The sequence below is a fragment of the Mercenaria mercenaria genome, chromosome 18 (genome assembly GCF_021730395.1).
Source record: "Mercenaria mercenaria strain notata chromosome 18, MADL_Memer_1, whole genome shotgun sequence".
Classification (NCBI taxonomy): Eukaryota; Metazoa; Mollusca; class Bivalvia; order Venerida; family Veneridae; genus Mercenaria; species Mercenaria mercenaria.
The window spans coordinates 9,600,210-9,623,939 of record NC_069378.1 but is presented as its reverse complement, the minus strand read 5'-3'; the positions used below and the strand labels follow the sequence as shown (position 1 = coordinate 9,623,939).

Below are 23,730 nucleotides of genomic sequence, written 5' to 3'. Positions count from 1 at the left end.
ACCTGTTTTGAATGCTCGAGTGATTCGAGATCAGATATAAATAAGATTTTTGGCGGTAAGAAATTAGTTCTAGCGATTCACTCTGTGCGGTGACATCGTTACAAGCCGGAACAATGGACACCTCGGACCGCAGCAGTTTTGATGATCGGTGGAGAATGGAAAATTCTAGAATCCAGGCTATGATAGACGACAGGATGAAGGCGTCTTTAGAGGAACACAAAACTTCAATGCTTACAGATATGGAGAAAATGCTAGAAAAGATAAGTGGAAATTCTAATTTTGAGCAAATGAATAAGATTTCAAGCATATTGAAAGGCACACAAACTTTTAAACGGAAGTCAAATGAAGAGCAGTTTAAATACAACTCCAAGGTTAGCATCGCTCTAGATGAGGCAGATCATTTGATACAATCAAACAAATTGCAGGAGTCCAGACAAAAGATCGCTGAAGGTATTCTTTTATATATATTTTTTTAATGTTATCGCTTCAGACGCACGGGTAAATATTGTTTAAAATGTACCGGTAAGCAGACGATCGATAAGCAGACGATAAGATTAAGATAAACGCTATGTTTACATAAAGCAAGGCTTCATTGTGTATTTAATAGTTCAGTACTAATAAACTTTGATAATGTGGCAGTTGAGTCCAATAAGTCCAGGGGTGTTCAGAGATAGTCCGTCATAGATCTATTGTAAAGTAGATATTGGATTTACCTGTATTGGAAAATAAACAGTGTCGGCTGTATTGAGGTCAACTGCCACATTATCAGAGTTTATTAGTAGGCACAGTTTATATTTGTCAACTTTAGTCACATTGTATTACCGTTATAGACATATACATATGGAGAGAGATAATATTTGCATTCATTTTCAGCAAAAGAAATGATATCTCATAGACAAAAGCTCATACGCTTAGCGGACTCGTCAGAACTGGGGTGGAGGGTAGTAAACGAGTATGAATCCAACCCATTAGCCAGCGATTCCGACGATGAAAAAAGGATTTACAAGGCTGAGACGAGGGCGAACAAAAAGTTAAAGGCGGAGAAAGCTAAGAGATCTCGTGGCAGTAGATCATGGCCATACCGGAAGCCAACTACAGCATCGGCCGGCAATGTACAAGTTTCTAATACTACGCAACAAGCGCCTCGTAGACCAGGATTGTGCTTCGCCTGCGGGAAGCCAGGCCACTGGAAAGGATCGTCGGAATGTTCTGCGAACAGTTCCAATAATAAGATAAGTAGTTTTATTAGCAATAATTTTCAAAACGAAATTTTATTTCGGATTAAAGATTCAGATATATCATTTTCACAAAGTGATAATGTGGTGAAAGAGAGTGACGTCATTACTGAAGAAAGTAGTACAGAGCAATCGTCTCCGGTAAGTAGACTGAAGCAAAATTTGTTTCAGACAGTACATTTATATTAAATGTAGTAGAAAAAGGCTACAAGTTGCCTTTTATGAGTGTTCCAGACAGTGTTGTTTTAAAAAACAACAAGACTGCTCGAGAAAATTCATGTTTTGTTGAACAAGAAATTGAAAATCTCCTGCTTAAAGGCATAGTAAGTGAAATTGATAGTATTCCTTATGTAGTCAATCCTTCAACCGTAGCCTACAATAGAAATGGAAAGCCAAGGTTAGTCTTAGATTGCAGACACATTAATCCTTTTTTACACCAGTTCAATGTGAAGTTTGAAGACATAAGTTGCAGAAACATTATTTGACAAAAACTCTTTTCTATTTACTTTCGATCTGAAAGGAGCATATCACCATATAGACATTTTTCCAGAGCACAGAACATATTTGGGGTTTTCATAATTATTCTAGATCAGGACATACAAAGTATTATGTTTACAATTTTTTACCATTCGGCATAAAAACAGCTGGACACATATTTACGAAACTTTTGAAGGTAGTTGTTACATTTTTAAGAGCAACTGGACATAAAATCATTATGTTTCTCGATGATGGGATCGGTGGTCATTCAGATTATGAAAAAGCTTTGCGCTCAAGCGAATTTACCATGCAAACGTTGGTTGCTTTTGGCTTTTTACTTGCTGACGAAAAGTGTAATTGGGTACCGACACTGAGATTTGTTTGGCTTGGGCATGTTCTAGATATGGCACAGAATATGATTTTTATATCATATGAAAGAATACAAAGATTAGAAATTACATTAGATTCCGTGATATATCAGGTATGTCGAGATAGAGCAAATATAGTTCCAGTAAAAGTGTTGGCCAGAGTCGTCGGACAGATAATATCATTACAAAGCGTAACAGGTAACAAAGTTCGTTTAATGACAAGAGAATTATTCAATTGTATCAATGCAAGAGCCAGTTGGAATGCTCCTGTTAAAGTTACAGATTTAGCCATGAATGAATTACAGGTCTGGAGAAGCAATGTAAGTACACTGAACAGAGAAGGGAGACAATTAAACGAAAAGCATGTGTGTCTGTATAGAATATTTGTCGATGCCAGCGCATTTGGCTACGGCGGGTATGTTGAGATTAACGTAAGAGTAAGTAGTTCAGTTAGTCAGGGAATAGTAAAATTAGAGTCCCAGAAGCTCCCGGAAGTGAGCAGAACAGAGTACGAAAATTTCTCAAAGAAGGAAAAAACAATAGAATGTATGTCGTCCCCGGAAGTGGACTTCTTAGCTAACAAAGAGTCCCCGGAAGCGGACTTACTAGTTTACAAAGCGTCCCCGGAAGTGGACAATTCAGTTCTATAAATGTGTCTCGCAAATCGCACAACAGTGTCTGTTGTTGATTTTGTATAGTATATAGAAAGGACTGCATATTTCCATCTATCCATGTATCAAGTTTCATGAAGAATGTCGTGTACCTTTAAGTATCGCATGATCCCATATTGACACATTTTCGGCCAGAACCAGATTTTGTCATAGAAACAAAGAAAAGAACAAGATTATTCATTATCCATATACTAGTACCAAGTTTTATGACAGAAAACATTGTAACTTTAATAATTATCCCAGGATCTTAACTTTTGTGACAGACTGACATACAATAAAACATTCACAAGTCCCATCTAGCGAAACATCGTTATCAGCTAAGCAATTCATTACGATATTTGACTTAATGCAGTACCTACTCAACATAAAAGTCTGCGGCAAATGAAAGCAAATAAGTCAGTTTTACACAAAACCTCTACATTACATATCATATGTGTATTTTAAAGTAATAAAATGCAAAAATAAGTTACTGTCTAGTGTATTGCAATTGTGTTTGAACTTATATCCTATGCTCCTGTCAATTTTGATTTCATGTGGACCTCCTATTATAACAGTATGTTATAAAAAACAAAGACAAATATCAAACGGGGAATGCCACGTACCAAAAACGCAGCCTCCCCAAAACGAAACCCACAGCACGCAGACGTGCACATGTAAATAAAGTTACTCCAATTCTCAAATGAATGGCAGGGGCCTCCGTGGCCGAATGGTAAAGGTCGCTGATTTCGAATCACTTACCCCTCATCGATGTGGGTTCGAGCCTCACTCGGGGCGTTGAATTTTTCATGTGAGGAAGCCAACCAGCTGGCTTACGGAAGGTCGGTGGTTCTACCCAGGTGCCCGCTCGTGATGAAATAATGCACGGAGGGGCACCTGGGGTCTTCCTCCACCATTAAAAGCTGGAAAGTCGCCATATGACCTATCATGTGTCGGTGCGACGTTAAATCCAAAAAAAAAATGAATGGCTAGACATAACTGTATATAATGCTTATTTTCCCTAACAATCTGACTTCTAACATAAAAGTTCAATAGATTTATGTAAAGAAAGGAAGATATATTAAACCATTTTCTTAGATATAAATAACTAAATCATTGAGTTTTAAGATATTTCATACCAATCATGTTTGTTTTAGTGCAGACCATCTATACCGTGTTACTTTTTTAAAACATGCAAAGTTGAAGTTTTGTTCTGAATCTCAGAAAAGTGTATCCGTATCCATGGGATCCATTGTAGAGCTTTGTCAGGAAAATGTATCCGTATCCATGAAATCCATTGTAGAGCTTAGTCAGGAAAATGTATCCGTATCCATGAAATCCATTGTAGAGCTTAGTCAGGAAAATGTATCCGTATCCATGAAATCCATTGTAGAGCCTAGTCAGGAAAATGTACATCGCAAAAGTTTCAATACTTCCATTTGATTGCAGGTAACTAGAAGCAATCAGAACAGATTAAAAGGACATAATGATTCCAAAGAATCCAAAGGATCAGAAAACATAACAATACTGAGTGCCGCCACAAGGTAATTGGAAATAGAGAAAAGTGGAAACTTCAAAAGACTGATGTTGTGATAGGTAATAAACCATGTAAGAAGATCCTTTTGAAGCAATTAACTCAACCAAGAAAATAATACCAGACTGACTGGCATACTTCTTTGCTTAATTTAAACAAATACGCATAGCTTATGTGCTGTACATAACAAATTGAGGGGGTATGTCAATGTCCGTGACTTGATTCGAAGATTTAGAGAAGTAAAGGTTGAAAAGACTTTGGTTTTGGTGTTTCATCTAAATGTTTCGTTGAAGCGCTTCATTTTAGTGGTCTTATATTACTAACGTTTTGAAGCATTTCCCATTTCATTCTTTACAAACTTATGAAAACGAGGATAATTAAATACAGGGTTACACAGATCTTATCATTTCATATTAAATATTAAAATTAGTTGTAGAATTGTAGTAATTTTTATTCATATAAAGTCAAAATGTAAATAGAAACACATTTGCATTGGGACTGTCTACAAAAACAACAAAAGGTCTAGGTCAGTATATTGTTTGGCAGATTTTGAACATGAAATTCCGGGGTGCGTTCTACCTTACTATCGGACGCGTGATAAATATTATTTTCCTTTAAAAAAAAAAGGTAAATGTTTTGATATCCTTTCAATTGATTGCATGATGATTTGCTTTTAAAAAAACCAAGGATGAAAATCCAACAGGGAAGCCACGTTCTAAAAACCTCCCTAAACGTAAACCCAGCACGCGGACTCGCACACGACAAAAAACACACACATAAAACGTAAACACACAAGGACAAAACAAACAAATAATGGAACACAGTGGGGCACCGCCTTGGAACGGTCTGTGGCAAAATCACCGCTGGGGAGCGTAAACCGATTTACCGTGCACCTAACCTCACTCTTACCCCACCGTTTCCAAAGTCACAGGACAATGTAAATAAAAGTTATCCCCGCTATGTGAAACCCTGACATACGCAAAGGTAAAAAACACAATATATATAAAAATGCAATCCTTAAGAACCTAAAACGCATGTACTCAATGCCTTTGCAGAAGACAGATCATCAAGGGAAACACCCTTGAGGGCTCGACGAAACAGGCCAGAAGACAAGAAATCAAAATAGTCAAACCTTACGTACTTTTCCTGAACAACACCAACATATCCAATGACACTGTGGTTATATTTTTTTGTCTCTGTTTTTCGTAGAATTGCAGACTCAAATTTTCAAATCTTTCTCTGTATCTTTGATGTTACTAAATAGATTTGATTCAAACACATATTTCCTCACATCATATGTGTCTCAAGTTACCTTTGACGCAAAATACGAAGAACTATACCCGTCGCTATTTAGGTTTGATGCACTTTCGTTCTATCTCTGTTAGTCTAGTTTTTTCAGAGGTGAAAGAGTAGTTCTTCATCATTAATCATTAATGTCTGACAAGGTCCACAAAGTGCTTATAATATTTCTTGTGATGGACAAAAATTGAAACAACACTTTTTTTTTATAAATTTTGTTAATTTGATTGTGTTTTTCTTGTCAATTCAGGAACTTTATACCTCACAAGTTTTCTTGTCAGTATTGCAGGGGCATTATTTATTTCAAACTCGTCGAGCATTTTGTTAAGACAAAATAGATAGCTCTAGTTTCCTCACTACGACTTACTTCATTATCCAACATCGTAATAGGCATTTGCGAATTAAGACGAAGCAGACTGCGGACACCTAGGACGACGATCGATATCTCAACATGAATCAATATTATTATGTGTGGTAGGAAAACATGCCCGTTTGGCTTATATGCCACCGCTTTGCTTTTAAGGATATAGATATGATTTTGTCTGTCCGTCAGAGAAAATTTAATATACACATATCGCTAAAAGTTTTTGACCACCCATCATTACACTTTACGGAAATGTTCTTCAATATTATGAATTGTGCATCTGAGAAAAAGCGGTCAAGATCAGCTAGTGTGATCGCCCTTTGTTCGTCGTCTTCGTCGTCCGACGTAAACAATTTCGCTTTGAACACTCCAGAGATCACAATTCAGGCCTATTCCTATTGTCAGAATGTTTGTCTTAACAAAATGCTCGACGAGTTTGAAACTGCTCACAAGTAGGCTACTAGGTGTCTATATGGTTAACAAAGTTTTTCAATGATTTGACACAGTCACCTAGATTTTAATCCGAGATAAAACCAAGATGACCAATATTCAAGCTTACCTAGATCTGATTAAAACAAACGTCATAACTATGTTTCGGACATTTAACGTAAACAGTTCAGTCTCTAGCGTGTATACAAGGCTGTTCTATTATTTGATTTATTATCTATCCATGTAATAAAAGCAAACATTCGTAGCCGGTATCTCAAGTAGAAAGTATTGCATCAAGATTTTTAACAGTGTTTTTCCCATGATACAGCCGTTAGACCCAGCCTTTATTTCCCTATAATTCAGTCTCGAACTAGATGTCAAACATTTATTCCGTTTTCAAAAAGATTGATTATAAATCCTGGTCTCTAGTGTGTATCATTCACCCAGTATTTCAGCCAACTAACAAAAGGTTAATGAGATTCAAAATCTGAGAGTTTCTTAATACAATTAACCTGCCTAACTTTCATAATGATTAGGACAAAATTAAACGACAGACGACGGGCACGTGCTACCAGAATAGCTTCCTATGACCTCTTTGTAATAGGATTTGCTAAAACTCGGATGCGCATTCCTTAACAATTTCATGACGGTCGTTCATTACTTTTGGCGATATGTGTAATACATATTTTTCGTCTGAAGAACAGACGGACGGACGGACGAACAGAAAAATCCAAAATACGGCAAACCATGCAAACGTGACTATAAAAGTTGTTACATTTTCTGGTCCTTTGGAATCATGGAGTCCAATCTTTGTAATAGAATTCCGCTTAAGCCGGTAGTTAGTATGTTGCACGTTCCATTATTTTTCATGAATACCTCAATTAAACCGAGTCTGCTGTTTCTTTGCTTGGTTGCATTTTGTGCTTTCAAAGGATCTTCCCAGAGATTTTATTGCATAAGGACCTATTAGGCGTGAAAATACACCCTGCATAAATATTTAGCAGGGTGTATTTTGGTTCTTTTGACGAAATGTTTGCATTTTGCGCCTGGGGAAAAATGCCTCAGGGTGTACATCTTGCACATGCGAGCAGCGATTCACAGAACACAAGTAAATGTGTTTCATAAACATGTTTTGTTCCAGACCTATCTGTGTCAATTTTGTTCATACTTTTCATTTTCTGCTTTCTTGTATCTGCATAGCATTGACTTATATTGTATTTTCAATTAAATAAGACCTGTAAGAAGATTCCTTGGAAGTAGTGAATGCAAAAAACAACAACAACAACATAATTATAAGTCATCTTTCAAAATTCCAGTTAAGCTTGCCACAGTCTTTATTACACTGTTGACTTCTTAAATATCGCTATAACACTTTGAGTACTATTTCCAATAATGGGGGTGATACCAAAAGTAAATTATATAATATAATTGGGACAAGAAAACAAACAAAAATAAATCAAACAGGGAATGCCACGTACCAAAATCGCAGCCTCCCCAAAAACGAAACCTACAGCACGCAGACGCACACACGACAAACACACACACACACATACGCGCACACACACAAAGCCAACACACGAGGACAAAACGAACAAACAAAGGAACACTTATGTAATGATTATGTACTCACTAATTCGCTCAAAAATCCCTTAATGGATGTATTATACTGGCAAATCAGGATGTTAAACCCAAATGATTTCTGTAGAGGATTCAGTAAAGCCAATATGTTCCACATCAAAGTAATTAGTGGAAAGTAATGATGCCTGCTGGTTCACATATAAACGTTCTATTTCCTTTGAATTCAGAAAACGTACTTATTTTGTAGAAAATTTAAAAATTGACTAACAATTAAAGTTGTGAGTTACTGAAGCATATATGTTTACTTTGCACCAAAAGCAAGTTTTCATTTGTGTTTATAAAGGGTTTAATATAAATATAAATTCAATAGTAATTTAAAGACACTTCTGCGAGATGGTATTTCTAAACCCGTTTTTTATGGGGATGTGGTTTACAAACTTCGTAAAATCTTGGGTCATGGTAATTTTCCAAATGTATTTGGTAAAATTATACAACGTTTTATTAAAAGACGCTACGACCCAACTGTTTTGAGACATACCGCATGTTTAGTGTTCAACCTGTTTACAGTTGGACACTACGCTTCCCTCTTTGATTGTGTCTGACGGAAGAGGGGGAGGACTTTATGATAAGCAGTTTTTAAATCCTACCAGGACTGAACTGTTTTGATATCTGTCTTCTGGCCTGTTTCGTCGGGCCCTTAAGGGTGTTTCTCTTGTTGCTCTGTCTTCTGAAAAGGCATTGAGTACATACGTTTTTGGTTCTAAAGGTTTGCGTTTTATATATTTATACACGAGCATTTTTGTGTTTTACATGTGATGCCTTTTTGTTTCCATTACGTGTGTTAGAGATTTACCTGGAGGGGATTACTTTTATTTACACTGTCCCGTGTCTTTGGAACATGGTGGGGGTAAGGGTGAGGTTGGGTGCGCACCATAAACCGGTTTAAGCTCCCCAGTAGTGTTTTTGCCAATGACCGTTCCAAGGCGGTGCCCCACTGTGTTCCTTTGTTTGTTCGTTTTGTCCTCATGTGGTGGCTTTGTGTGTGTGCGCGTGTGTGTGTTTGTGGTTTGCACGTCTGCGTGCTGTATGTTTCGTTTTGGGGAGGCTGCGTAATTGGTACGTGGCATTCCCTGTTTCATATTTGTCTTTGTTACATATTACAATTAATAGCTGAATTACACTAACAAAAGTAATGGCAGATCTGAGATTAGATAACACAAGTAAATGGCCTAGATCTACAGCCGGGTGTACGGTTATACCCTCCTATACATGCTGATTCACATAGCTAGCTAAATTATCTTGATATATTATGTTATTTCACTCCTATATAAATTTAAACCAACTAAAGAATTTTCATTTTTCATTCCAACACATACAGTATGTCGAAAATTGGAAAACTAAATGTACTTAAATGTTGATACATTGGTTTCTTTCAGATACACAGTAAATACAAATGTATAGTCCCACAACTTCTGGAGGATGATTCAGACTTAAGAATTCTTGTATACTTTCCTCTGGACGCAACAACTACTGATAAAGATGGTGGCGACAAAGACCTTAGGAGCAGCATATATAACTCGCTTGACAGCTTCGTTCTGTTCTACAAGTTGAGTATAGACATGTGGAAGTATTGCAGAAACTGAAATGGAGGATGGATAAGGCACTGAGTCTACGACAGAAAACACAGGGAGTGCAGAAGATGCTGAATTATCAGTGTCTTACGAAAACACTATTATAACGATCAACTTTCTTTGAAATGAAACAATAATGTTCCGGCTCCTCAAGGTATTGCAAGTGACAATTGCAAATAGCCATAGTATAGTTCCCGCTAATATAAGGCATGTATCACTAAATAGCGTCTTTAAAAATGCAAAGGCGAGATACTGTCAGCACAACTTGCATGATAGGTTGTTGGATGTTTGAAGCGACCCGTCTGTAATATTTTTCCGTTACAGCTTCTTTTTGTTGTTGGCCTACTTTGCAAATGCATGGCTCTGAGTCTGTATTTTTCGTGCTCTGTGCTTCCGAGAAATCTACCCTTACCTACCTTACCTATTACCTTTTTTAATTGCAAACTATCGTAGGTAAGAATTGCCAATAATTCACCACACTGTCGAGCATTCCATGCAAATTAGATGTAACTAACAGTTGTAAATAAATGTTTTCTCATATATTTAACAATGACATGAAAAAATGAATATTTTCTCGCTTGATAATAATAATGTGTAGTGTCTATATTTTGGACGAAGTAAAATATAAATGTCACATTGCTACAATTATTATTTGTTTTGCAGCAAATTTGATGTAATAAACACTTTGTTTAATAAACTAGAGAAAGAAAAAATATTGGCAATAATGATTTAATAGTTCAAGTATGTAAAGAAATCACATTTTTTTTTATAAACTTCACAAATAAATGTTATTCTAATCAAATTATAGCAGAAACTATATATTGACAGTGAGTGAGTGTAAGTTAAATCACGCGTTAATGAATATTTCAACAATGTTAGTGATATATATATACCTTTGCGATACTTTAGAAAACATATAGAAATATTGAATTATTTAAGTGGACCACAATTTCACATGGATTATATAATGACAAGAATTGTACGTTTCTTAATCTTCACGCTTCTATGGAAACAATTGGTGACAACTGTCTTAAACTTGACATTATGTAACACAAAAATATTTTAAAGAGACATTTGTCCAAACCGAAGCTGTTATGGAATAACGCAAGAACAATTCAACGATTCAATTAATTTATCTTCACTGTAACATTTCATTCAACAGTTTTTAACTTAATATAAATGACAGGGTATTTTATTTTCATTTCGCCTATCTCTAGCCCTGTTCTCTTCTTCTGCCTCTGTATACGTTTATATGTAGAAGCAATGCTAGACGGCCCAAGCAATAATACTTTATAATATCGCCAAACTTACTTTTTATTACAAATTAAGTCTGGGTATAACCCAAAATACAGGCTTCTAACGCATATAAATTTGAACAGTAAACATGATCAAACCGCGTGGTACAAACATATTGAAATGTTTGACAGGTAAATGAAATCGTGTTAAAATAATTAACCTACTTATATTGAAAGAAATTTAACAATTTAAAGTGGAAAAACTTGATTTTCTTCTAAAATAATATACATAAAATACTGTTACACTATAACTTCATGATAGCTCTGCAGAGAGCAGTAATGAAAGTGATATGCCATTTCTGCTTTTTGTCAGAAGGGTTTAACCACCCAGGTCATTTCGGCCTGGGTGGTTCCAATACTCCCGCTTTTATAGCTTTGGGTATTGTATAATCACCCCTTGGATATGGCGCCTGCTTTTTAATTTTGTCTTTTGGCAGTTCCTGTAATATACAGGCTCCATAACCTCAGATCCCCTTTCTAAATTCCAGTTTGTTTAGTTCTGCTCATTGTTTTGTCGTTTAGGGCAAACCCATTATTTTAACTGGGGACCATACGCCGCTTTTCATGGAATTTCACACTAGTGTAGCATTGAAGGTTCCATGTGCACCGCCGTATGAACACATCTGCGGATGTATCTAAATTGTTTTTTGTAATTTTAACATGTGTAAATGTTGAGTTCTGCTCAACCCGGTGCTAGAGGGCTAGGACGGTAGCATGCATTTCCACTACCGTCCATGATTAGGTTCAGTCAAACCGAGCCTGCAACATTTTCGTTTTTGTTGTGTTGAGCGAACTGTGGAGTTTCCACTTTTTCTATTAAATAGAAATTAATAGCAAATCTCAAGAATGTAAGAATGAGAGAATCATGAAACAGAAATCATTGCCTGAATAGAGCGATGTGCTATCTTCGTTTTTACTGACGTCAATGTAATTCTTTCTATTCCGACAGTGTATTATTAATATCAACTGAAGATGGACGAAACTTGACAAAAGGCACTATGTGACACTGACGGCAAAAGATCAGCATTGGGTTTTATATTATTCTGAATCTGTCTCATAGCTGACAAAGAGCAATTTGTCCCACTTTCGTGAACAAGTATCCTCAAAGGGATACAACTACAGTTATAGATTAAAAGAACGTGTCTTTATGCAGACCTGTTATTGGTCAGTCAACACTATAATTATTGTAGTAAGACCTTTCCCGAATTCTGTTTGAGGCAGGAATATATCCTTACAATTAACTGTCTCGGAAATGTCGTAGTTGAACAAATGTAATGGTCCTGTGTTATGTAATGCAAGAAACGCAATGTTGCTGATGCTGTAAACGCTAATTTTTCAGACATAATGAATGTTGTAATAGTTTGTGCAAATATTTGATATGAAAAAACAACAACAACACTGGAAGACAGTACACCGTATAAGACAAAGTAACAAATAACTGATCAAAGAAAATATCATATTAGAGGAATTTATATATTTCTTATTTCGGATATCGAATAAAAATGAGAAATATAAAACATCACAGTATATATTAGTTATTACAACTAATAAGTATATTTTAATGAAATTTAAACCTGTTTATAACATTATATCCAATTTTCGTATTCAAAAGTGAAAAAATCTTAAAACTAAACTTGGCTGAATTGATTATTGTCCCAAGTGAAATTCTGCTAAAAACTTTTTATCGACCGTTTATTTGCACAGGCTAATCATTTGGAGATTGAAAACAATGCTGAAACAGAATACAAAATAATAAGAACATTAACAACAATTTGAAGCGATTCTAAATAAGGGTATGCACATCTTTCGTAACAATACCATCAGTCTTTATACGACAAGATCTCGGTTTCATAAGTATGTAAATAACTGCTGAATATATTTTCAATGTAAAGATTATAAGGTTGAATATATATTAATTCAGAGAAAATATACTGGTCGAGAGTATGAATATATATCTTCGCAGACGAGTGTTATATACATTTAAATTGATGAAAGAAGAAATAAATATAACTGACTTTATCTGTAATATACTGACTATATTAATCAATTTCGGATTGAACAAACATATTCGGTTCGATTCTTTCTATGTCTGTTTATATTTTTAAATAAGAATAATTTAAAGATATACCCAGTCATGTAACCTTTGTTTTTCATTTTCTGTTGGAAAAACTTATTACTAGTTGTGAATTATTGGAGGTTAACAGTGAAACATATTTGATATTTGATATTTTCACAGAGAACAGTATAAATTGTACTTTTTAACTGGACAGAAAATTAAAAATGGGTAAAATTTCGTTAAAACATATAGAAAAGGAGTCAGAAACAAAAAAAAATATCCTTTAAATCTTAAACTATACAGACGGAGTCGTTTGGTACTACATCACCATTAAATCTAGCAGCTGTGAAGCAGTTACACAATAACATTTTTCATGTCTGTTCATAGTTACTTCCATAGCGTACTTTTCATTAACCGTGTTTATAAAAACCGTTATGCGACACTTCTAGCGAACATGTAATTGCCGTTCCCAATGAGTTCCATCTGATAATTTTCCTTTTGTGTCAAACAGAGAAGATTTTCAGATATTTAAGGAAAAGCTATCAGACAGACCTGTAGAGCAGATGATATGTGAAATAAATGGCTATATGAACTGATGTAAGGTTAAATACAGTCTAGAGAAGACCCAGATACTATGACATATTGTAGTTAATATTTTCAAATATGAATTTGAGTTCAATATAATATTATCTTTAACAAGTTCGTTCGGAAAGATAATCATATAATACACCATTCTCTCTAAAATATATAGGTGCTTAATCTTTCGATATTTCTGCTCGTGTTTCCAGAACATGCTTATCAACACTATTACAATCGTTTCTACTATCAGCTTCTTCATCGTCAGATGAAATATCAATTACTTCAACTTCGTATCTCTCCGTTTCGTTTTGCGAAGCGTCATTCTGACCATTATCACTTCCTTCACTATGTACAGTACTATCAATGCCACTGTAAACTGAATCAATGACGTCATAATCTTCAAGCTTACTAATGTTATTATCACTGACGTCATCCTGAACAGCAGTAGTAACATTTCTCTCACTTTCGTCATCTTGTAGAACATCAGTATTGACCTCAACTTCCAGAATGTCAGTACCGTCATCAAGCGAAAAATCATATCCACTGACGTCATCAGGTATAACGAGAAGCACTGTTATCGATGACGTCATCCTGAAGAACGTTATCGTTGACGTCAACTTGTTGAACATGAACACTGACGTCATCTTGGTACTCTCTAAGTCCACTATCAAGAAGCTCCAAGTCAAAATCCTGAATACTGGAGTAATCAATATCTGCTTCGTCTACAAAAATGTTCAAAATATCGTCATCGGAAGAAACATCATCATAGTAACTGCAGGTTTCTTCATAATCCTTGTTTGCTGGTCGCACATTTAAAGTTTTAGCACGTGCATCACTCTTGGAATATCCATGCTTCAACGACAAGTGTTTCCACATGTAACTTCGTCGTATATGTTTAGAAGTACATCTCCAAACCGGTAATTTACTTGTAAAGCGTTTTTCCGCCATATGGCTCTTAAAATTTCTTTCATATTTTATAACTTTATTGCAGCAGTCACAAGCGTACCCAGGCATTATTTCAACTGAATTGTACGAATGCAATGGCTAGGTACAGTACACTATATAAAACTTATCTTCATGATGAACACGATATTTTCGTGCGATTTTACCGCCTTTAACTTATAAAACAGCGAGAACATTGCTCCTGTATAAAATTAAGCACATCGAAAGCAAGAATAATACATGCTTTGCTTCGAGAAATCTTTGAGCGGTAAATCTAGATTGGTTGTAAGGACCTTACTCCGTAATAGAAAGCCTTACTGCGTTATAAATTGAGTTTTCATTTAATTTTTAAATGAACTGTTTTAATACATAAAATTTTCTGTTGTATGATGCAGTAATATTATTATTTCTATATTCTTACCGCAACTGTTCTTCATTGCTTGTTTTGCTTTTATTGCTGCAACTCTCGTCGAACTTGAAGGGCGTGTGCTATTTACGTCACTTTTCCCACTAGTATGTTTAACTTATTCTGTTGATTCTAAGGGATAGAGTAAGCTCACAGGTCTTTTAATCACACGACATGTAGCTAATCGCATTTACGCTGATCGTACTTTGCCGTCCTTGCTTTGTTGCGTTTCCTCTATTCGACCCATTCTCCAACTAGACCTTGGAAGTTCGTCCTTAATGATCACAATATCACCGACACTCGATTCCATAACACTAACAATTTTCTTTGATTTTAATTTCACTTGAGCTCTTTCTCTAAGGCCAAGCAAATACTCTTCTTGCCATATGCGCCAAAAAGCGTTTTGTCCTTTCAGCCATAAATTGACTAGCCTATCTGCACAACATTCAAACGGTTTGTATTCATGATCACTGCTTTCTTCGCACATTTCGGGAATGCCAATCCGGGGGTTTAGCGATAAGGAATGGCTTGGTTTCAACGTCAAACTTGAATCGATGTCATCGCTCACATACACTAATGGGCGTGTATTGATGACCGATTCAACTTCCTTCAGTATGGTTTGCATTTGAATGAGAGTAAGTAAACGCCTACCGAGCGATTTCCGAAAAGATCTTTTTACTCCACCCACTAATCTCTCGTAGAATCCACCCATCCAGGGTGCCAATTCTACTATGAAATTCCAGTTGATTCTTTGCTCCGAAGAATAATTCTGCACGTGTCACAATATTAGACCAAAGTATATCTAATGTTCTACTGGCTGTCTTGAACTGCAAAGCGTTATCTGAAATGATCTCGTTAGGCACACCTCTCTGAGACACGAAACGCCTAAAACCTAGAAGAAATTCTTCTGATGACATGTTCTGTACATGTTCAAGATGTATAGCTCGAGTGACCATACAGGTAAATAAACATACCAAGACTTTAGTCTTTCCGTCTGCTGATTTCACATATAATGGACCAAAATAATCCAATCCTGTGTGTGTGAACGGAGGAGTTTCTGGCACTCGTGATTTAGGATGAGGTGGCATCACAGGCAGCTTATAGGGTCCTCCTTCGTAACGTCTGCAAATTCTGCATTGGCTGTTTTGAATTGCACTTAACACTTCGCCGAAATGTTTTCTCTGTATATATATAATCCATCTTCTTTCTGCTTCTGTAAGTTCATTGACTATAAGTGAACCATTGTTTTCCCTGTCTCTACCTTGTAGCTTTCTCATGCACCTTAACGCATATGCTGTAACTCTCAACAATCTTTTTACAGAAGTATATGACTCGTAGTCGATTTCAAATAGAACACCATTTATGTTTCTTCCATTTGTTACCCTCGTTTCACTCTTTTTTTCTCATTGGAATCACAAGATTTTACACAACCTGTAATGCATGTTACTGATGAATCAGGTGTGATTTCGCAACATTCAGTAGGCCATGCAGTGCTTGATTGCTTTAGCCATTCGGGTCCATGCCACCACAGTGTATATTTCCTTCTACACTCTTAACACTTGCTCCGTGTGTAGCGATATCTGCTGGATTTTCTTTTTACTTCACATATGCAAATTTGATTCCTTTATTTTCATTTATTTCTTTCACAAACACTGGTAAATCTTTTGTAGATTTTATCCATTGGAGAACACGCTATGAGTCGGTGAATAGGTATTTCAGATCAAGTTCTAACATCAACTGATTCTGAACAAAGTTTAAACATCTCACGCCAATCAGAACTCCCATCAGTTCGAGTCTTGGTATTGGGTTACTTTTCAGTGGAGCTAAGCGTGTCTTAGCAAAGATCAGTTCCGTTCTAGTTTCATTGTTCGTTTGACATAAATAGATAGTTGCTGAATATGCCTTTTCCGAAGCATCCGTAAAACAAACCAGGCTGTATGAATCGTTCCCTTTTTCATTCTTTGACGTTACACATCTTGCAACCGTGCAATCTGAAACTGATTTCATGTCATTCTGGATTTCCATCCACTCGTTTTTTAGCTCAGCAGGTATTTCGTTATCCCAGCTGATGTCATTGGTCCAAAGATGTTGTATTAGCAACTGGCCTCTCAGTAAAACTAGCGAAAACAAGCCTAGAGGATCGCAGTTGGAAGCTACTGTTTTAACAATATTCCTTTTGGTCAAAAGTTCATCTCTAATGGAAGTAGACTTCAACGATATTGTATCATTGTAAGGATTCAACACTACCCAAGAACGGTTAAAGAAGCATCTGCTCTGTCCGCCTCTGGTATGTATTTGTTGACCATTTCACTATTCGTCGCCCATTCTCGTAGGTTCATGGAAGCCTCTCCAAACATTTCCTTTGTTTGTCATAGAATTCACATCCTTCATAGTCACTGCTTGTACTTGTTATCAAGTTATCAACATAGATATTGTTTTTCACTTTTTCTGCGATTTCATTGCTATACGAATCGAGATGACACTGTATTGTTGCTCCAAGTAGAAATGGACTGGCAATTATGCCGAACGGGACACGACAGAATCTGAACTCTTGTATGTTTCTTGCATCAACAATAGGTTCGGTCCAATCTTTCAGCCACAAGAACCTAGTGACGTCGCTCTGATCTAGTTGTAATCCAATTTGTAAAAATGCCTTTTCTATATCAGCTACTAAGGCCACTCTGTTGATCCGGGATCTTATTAACATACCACAGAGATCTTGCAAAATCACAGGTCCACGATACATACATTCGTTTACCCTAAGATTCTGTTTCCTTGTTTTTGCTGAGGCGTCATATACCTCATGTAGCTTGGTGGTGTTTTTCTGTGGAGTAATAACCGGTTGATGAGGAAGATAGTGCAAGGGTTCATTTGTTGTTTACCATTTACTTTTTCTATTATTCCTTTCCTGGGTTGATCTTCTATAACATTTTTGTATTTTTCCATCAACTCAGGTTTATTTCTTAATCGGGAAACACTTGATTTTAAGCGACCATTAGCAAGCTGCCTATTTACTGGTAGATTAAACTCTTCTTCGCGCCAAGGCCATGTTACTTGGTAGCGACCATTTTTAGCTCGACTATTCGAAGAATAAGTAGAGCTATCCTACTCACCACGGCGTCGGCGTCGGCGTCACACCTTGGGTTAAGTTTTTCGTACCAGTCCACATTTTGACAAAGTCTTTTGAGATAAAGCTTTGAAACTTTCAACACTTGTTTACCATCATCATGGCCAGTTATAGGCAAGAGCACATAACTCCATCAAGGATTTTGGCTGAATTATGGCCCCTTTTGACTAAGAAATCATGGTTAAGTTTTTCGTACCAGTTCATATTTTGACAAAGTCTTTTGAGATAAAGCTTTGAAACTTTCAACACTTGTTTACCATCACCATGTCCAGTTATAGGCAAGAGCACATAACTCCATCAAGGATTTTGGCTGAATTATGGCCCTTTTTGACTTAGAAATCTGGGTTAATATTTCGTACCAGTCCACATCTTGACAAAGTCTTTTGAGATAAAGCTTTGAAACTTTCAGCACTTGTTTACCATCACCATGTCCAGTTATAGGCAAGAGCACATAACTCCATCAAGGATTTTGACTGAATTATGGCCCCTTTTGACTTAGAAATCATGGTTAAGTTTTTCGTACCAGTTCATATTTTGACAAAGTCTTTTGAGATAAAGCTTTGAAACTTTCAACACTTGGTTACCATCACCATGTCCAGTTATAGGCAAGAGTACATAACTCCATCAAGGATTTTGGCTGAATTATGGCCCTTTTTGACTTAGAAATCTGGGTTAATATTTCGTACCAGTTCATACTTTGACAAAGTCTTTTGAGATAAAGCTTTGAAACTTTCATCACCTGTTTACCATCACCATGTCCAGTTATAGGCAAGAGTACAGAACTCCATCAAGGATTTTGGCTGAATTATGGCCCTTTTTGACTGAGAAATCTTGGTTAAGTTTTTCGTACCAGTTCATATTTTTTGTAAAGTGTTTGACATATGGCTTTGAAACTTTTATCACTAGTTTAGTATAATAGTCTCTATCTGTAGGAAAGAGAACATAACTGTCATCTGTTTTGGCTGAATTATGGCCCATTTTGGACTTTGAAATTGGTTCTGTTTCCATACAAGTCCATGTTTTGTCAAAACTATTTGACATATGGCTTTTAAACTTTGAACACTTGTTTATCATTATGATTTCCATCTGTAGGCAAGAGTACATCACTATTTTGACTGAATTATGGCCCTTTTTGGACTTTGAAATTGGCTCATATATTGCCATTTAGTGCAAGACTTATCGAAATCAAAGTAATACAGGAACATTGTTTGTCTAATCTATTTATTTCTTTTGTCTGAATATCCGTGGAAATATTTTGACACCATTCTTCAATCAATTCTTCGAATAGTCGAGCGCGCTGTCATCAGACAGCTCTTGTCAAACTTCAGAGTATCTCTGAATCGTTGCATGGCCTTTTCGTCATTGCTAACTTCTCTCTTATTGGTGATCCCAATAGATTCTAGGTCCCAAATGTTTGTAGGTCAGGCTGGACTTCCATTGACGCATCTACACTTGCGAAAACACTGTTTCGTGTTAGCTCTTTTCCATACGTCATAACAAACATACTGATTCCTGGATATTCCTGACTTTTCATTCGCACGTCCTGTTAGGATCCATCCTAATTTGGAAGCAAGTAGATATAAGCCAGGTTGTATCTCCAAACGGTTGGGGAGAACGATGTCGAGGTAGTAATCGTTACCTATAAGCACATCTATGGTGGATGACTCTTGTTCTAGTGGTATCGTGTCGGCTAGTTCAACACTGAGTAATAAGTTTTCCAAATGGCTTGACAGAGATTTCGATATGGAATTTCTTTGTATAGTTCCACTGATAGTAGGGACTATATTTGCTGTTACAGTCATGTAACTACCATTGTTCAGTTTCAATCTCAATTTGGTTGATTTTGTTTTTAACTGTTGACTTGTCGCTTCCAAAGGTCGTAAGCTTTAACTCGTGAACGTAATCAATATATTACAGGTAAACTTCTTCAGCAAGGCTACCGTTATTACAAATTGCGTAAATGTTTTGCTAAATTTTATTATCGTAATTCTGATTTAGTTTTAAAATTCAATAGTAATTTAAAGACACTTCCGCGAGAAGGTATTTCTAAACCCGTTTTTTATGGGGATGTGGTTTACAAACTTCGTAAGATCTTGGGTCACGGTAATTTTCCAAATGTATTTGGAAAGATTATCAAACGTTTTATTAAAAGAGGTTACGACCCAACTGTTTTGAGACATACCGCATGTTTAGTGTTCAACCCGTTTACAGTTGGACACTACGCTTCCCTCTTTGATTGCGTCTGACGGAAGAGGTGGAGGACTCTATGATAAGCAGTTTTTAAATCCTACCAGGACTGAACTGTTTTGATATTTGTCTTCTGGCCTGTTTCGTCGGGCCCTTAAGGGTGTTTTTCTTGTTGCTCTGTCTTCTGAAAAGGCATTGAGTACATACGTTTTTGGTTCTTAAGGTTTGTTTTTTATATATTTATACACGAGCATTTTTGTGTTTTACATGCCATGCCTTTTTGTTTCCATTACGTGTGTAAGAGATTCACCTGGAGGGGATTACTTTTATTTACACTGTCCCATGTCTTTGGAACATGGTGGGGGTAAGAGTGAGGTTAGGTGCACCATAAACCGGTTTAAGCTCCCCAGTGGTGTTTTTGTCACTGGCCGTTCCAAGGCGGTGCCCCACTGTGTTCCTTTGTTTGTTCGTTTCGTCTTATGTGTTGGCTTTGTGTGCGTGTGTGTTGTTCGTTTTGTCCTTATGTGTTGGCTTTGGGTGCGTGTGCGTTGTTCGTTTTGTCCTTATGTGTTTGCTTTGGGTGGGTGTGTGTGTGGTGCACGCGTCTGCGTGCTGGGGGTTTCGTTTTGAGGAGGCTACGTTTTTGGTGCGTGGCATTCCCTGTTTGTTATTTTTCTTTGTTTTTTTTTTTCAGAATGTGCCTTTAATCCAAGTTTAGTAGCCAACCTTTCCGTTACGTAGATCCTGAATCTAGCAGTAATCTTGTGTTTGTTTTTCTGAACTTGTTGGATTCATTATATCCGTTTTTGCCGTTTGCATTAACACCATTTCGTCCGACGATATTAAAACTTGAGCTTCTTTCATTTCATCTGATTCCTCTGGTGGTAGTATGCCATTATTTTCTTCAGACAGATGACCACTGGACGGAATAACTTGAAATTTGTTAGGAAAGAGACTTCTGTGGTGGGAATTAATTTCACCACAATGTACACTTTTTTTTATTTGTTTCGCAATCTTGTGATTTGTGCCCTTCTTTTAAGCACTTAAAACGTGAACCACGGAGTTGCTTTTTCCTCTCTTCAATAGTTCTGTTACTCGTGCATTCGTCACTCCAGTGTAGTTTCTGACAATAACGACATTTATTGGCATATGGTTCCTGTTTTCCTTTGCTGGTACTGAATGTGACATAGTTGAGTGTGTGTGTGGTGCACGCGTTTGCGTGCTGGGGGGTTCGTTTTGAGGAGGCTGCGCTTTTGGTGCGTGGCACTCCCTGTTTGATATTTTTCTTTGTTTTAATACCAGTTGATACAAGAGCTTGTGCAGAAGAGTTGTACTCCGATGTAACTATTCTTCTTGTAAATATCCTGTTTGTAAAACACACGATTTTGTGTCTTATCCCGATTTTGATATTCTGATCTACTGTTTGGACCACTACTTCTCTTTTCTGCGCGTTCACGAGCAATAACATACTCCCGCAATTTTTGGGTAAGCGAATTTAAAGACCACTTGTTATTCGCTCCATTTTGAATTTCAAGTTGCACTAATACTTGCTCCGGCAATTTCGAACGAATCATAGACAAAAAACATCTTGACGGATATCTTGGTGTAATACTTCCAGCCCACGTAGACGTTTTTCAACTTCATTTAGTAGTGACCTCAAGCTTGCTACTTTGTTTGTTGCTGGAACTAGATTTATCAACCTGTTATAGTGAAGGTCTTCGATTTCTTGAGTATTTCCAAACCGATCCTTCAGGACATCTAGTGCCACAGTATAGTTATACCCCCACCAAACATGTTTGAGGGGGGTATATAGGAGTCAGTTTTGTCGCGTCCCGTCCCGTCGCGTCCCGAAATCTATTATCTCAGTTATTACCAAATGGATTTGATTCAAACTTAAAATACATGTTCCACCTTATCACCCACATCATGTGACACAAGGTGCATAACTCTTGACACCAAGTTTTCATGAATTATGTCCCCTTTTACTTAGAATTTAGGGTTAATTTTGCTGTATTTTCACTCTATCTCAGTTATTACTAAATGGATTTGATTCAGACTTAAAATAGATGTTCCACCTCATCACCCACATCATGTGACATAAGGTGCATAACTCTGACACCAATTTTTTTTATGAATTATGCCCCTTTTTACTTAGAATTTAAGGTTGATTTTGATGTATTTTCACTATATCTCAGTTACTACTAAATGGATTTGATTCAAACTTAAAATAGATGTTCCACCTCATCACCCACATCATGTGCCCACATTATGTGACACAAGGTGCATAACTCTGACACCAAGTTTTCACGAATTATGTCCCCTTTTACTTAGAATTTAAGGTTAATTTTGTTGTATTTTCACTATATCTCAGTTATTACTAAATGGATTTGATTCAAACTTAAAATAGTTGTTCCACCACACCACCTACATCATGTGACATAAGGTGCTTAACTCTGACATAAATTTTTCATGAATTATGCCCCTTTTTACTTAGAATTTAAGGTTAATTTTTATGTATTTTCACTATATCTCAGTTACTACTGAATGGATTTGATTCAGACTTAAAATAGATGTTCCACCTCATCACCCACATCATGTGACACAAGGTGCATAACTCTGACACTAATTTTTCTTGAATTGTGTCCCCTTTTACCTAGAATTTAAGGTTAATTTTGATGTATTTTCACTATATCTCATTCTGATTGGCTTAGAGCCAAAGGGAAGTAACCTTTTTTTAACTTTTTTATGGAGTTTCTTCACCTTAAATTCCAGGAATTAGTCTATTTTTAGAAATCCTATTTTTAGATTTTCAATATTTTAGGTATTTTTCTAACTTTTTTATTATAAGTCCTATGTAAAAAGTAAATACATTTTTCTGTGGTAACATGGGTCGGTAAGACACTTTTTTGTATTCACTTTTAGTGTATACTAGTATTATACTAGTATTACTTACATGTGGAAGCCCAGGATGAAGTACTCCAAAGACTAAGTATTTTTAAGATTTCTTATGGTTGCCATTCTTCTGTGACAAGACCGTATGGTGGGGGTATGAGTCACTCCTGTGACAGTTCTAGTTTTCACTGGAAAGAGCTATACCTATTACCGCTCTTCTTGCTTAACTTAGACTTAAGGCGGGGGTAAGAGTGAGGTTAGGTGCACCATAAACCGGTTTAAGCTCCCCAGTGGTGTTTTTGCCACTGACCGTTCCAAGGCGGTGCCCCACTGTGTTCCTTTGTTTGTTCGTTTCGTCTTATGTGTTGGCTTTGTGTGCGTGTGTGTTGTTCGTTTTGTCCTTATGTGTTGGCTTTGGGTGTGTGTGTGTATGTGTGTGTGGTGCGCGCGTCTGCGTGCTGGGGGTTTCGTTTTGGGGAGGCTGCGTTTTTGGTGCGTGGCATTCCCTGTTTGATATTTTTCTTTGTTTTTTAAGGTAGTTGAATTTATCCACATTTGAGATATTACTATTATCTGAATGGACTGAGCTCTGAAAACTATCCCAAAATTCCATCCACCTTGTCTTGTCGCCCCAAAATGATATCATTTCCAATTTGGGTAGTTTCACTGTATTTTGATGTTCCT

General features: G+C 36.6%; 1 protein-coding gene across 1 annotated transcript; it reads right to left on the bottom strand.

Annotated features, from left to right (window-relative positions):
* Positions 1-15,030: 15,030 nt before the first annotated feature.
* Positions 15,031-16,117, bottom strand: LOC128550835 (uncharacterized). Its single transcript, XM_053530673.1, has 2 exons — positions 15,520-16,117; positions 15,031-15,275 (listed from the first exon to the last, which is right to left on the bottom strand). The coding sequence occupies exons 1-2, from the start codon at positions 16,115-16,117 to the stop codon at positions 15,031-15,033; spliced, it is 843 nt and encodes a 280-aa protein (XP_053386648.1).
* Positions 16,118-23,730: the final 7,613 nt, after the last annotated feature.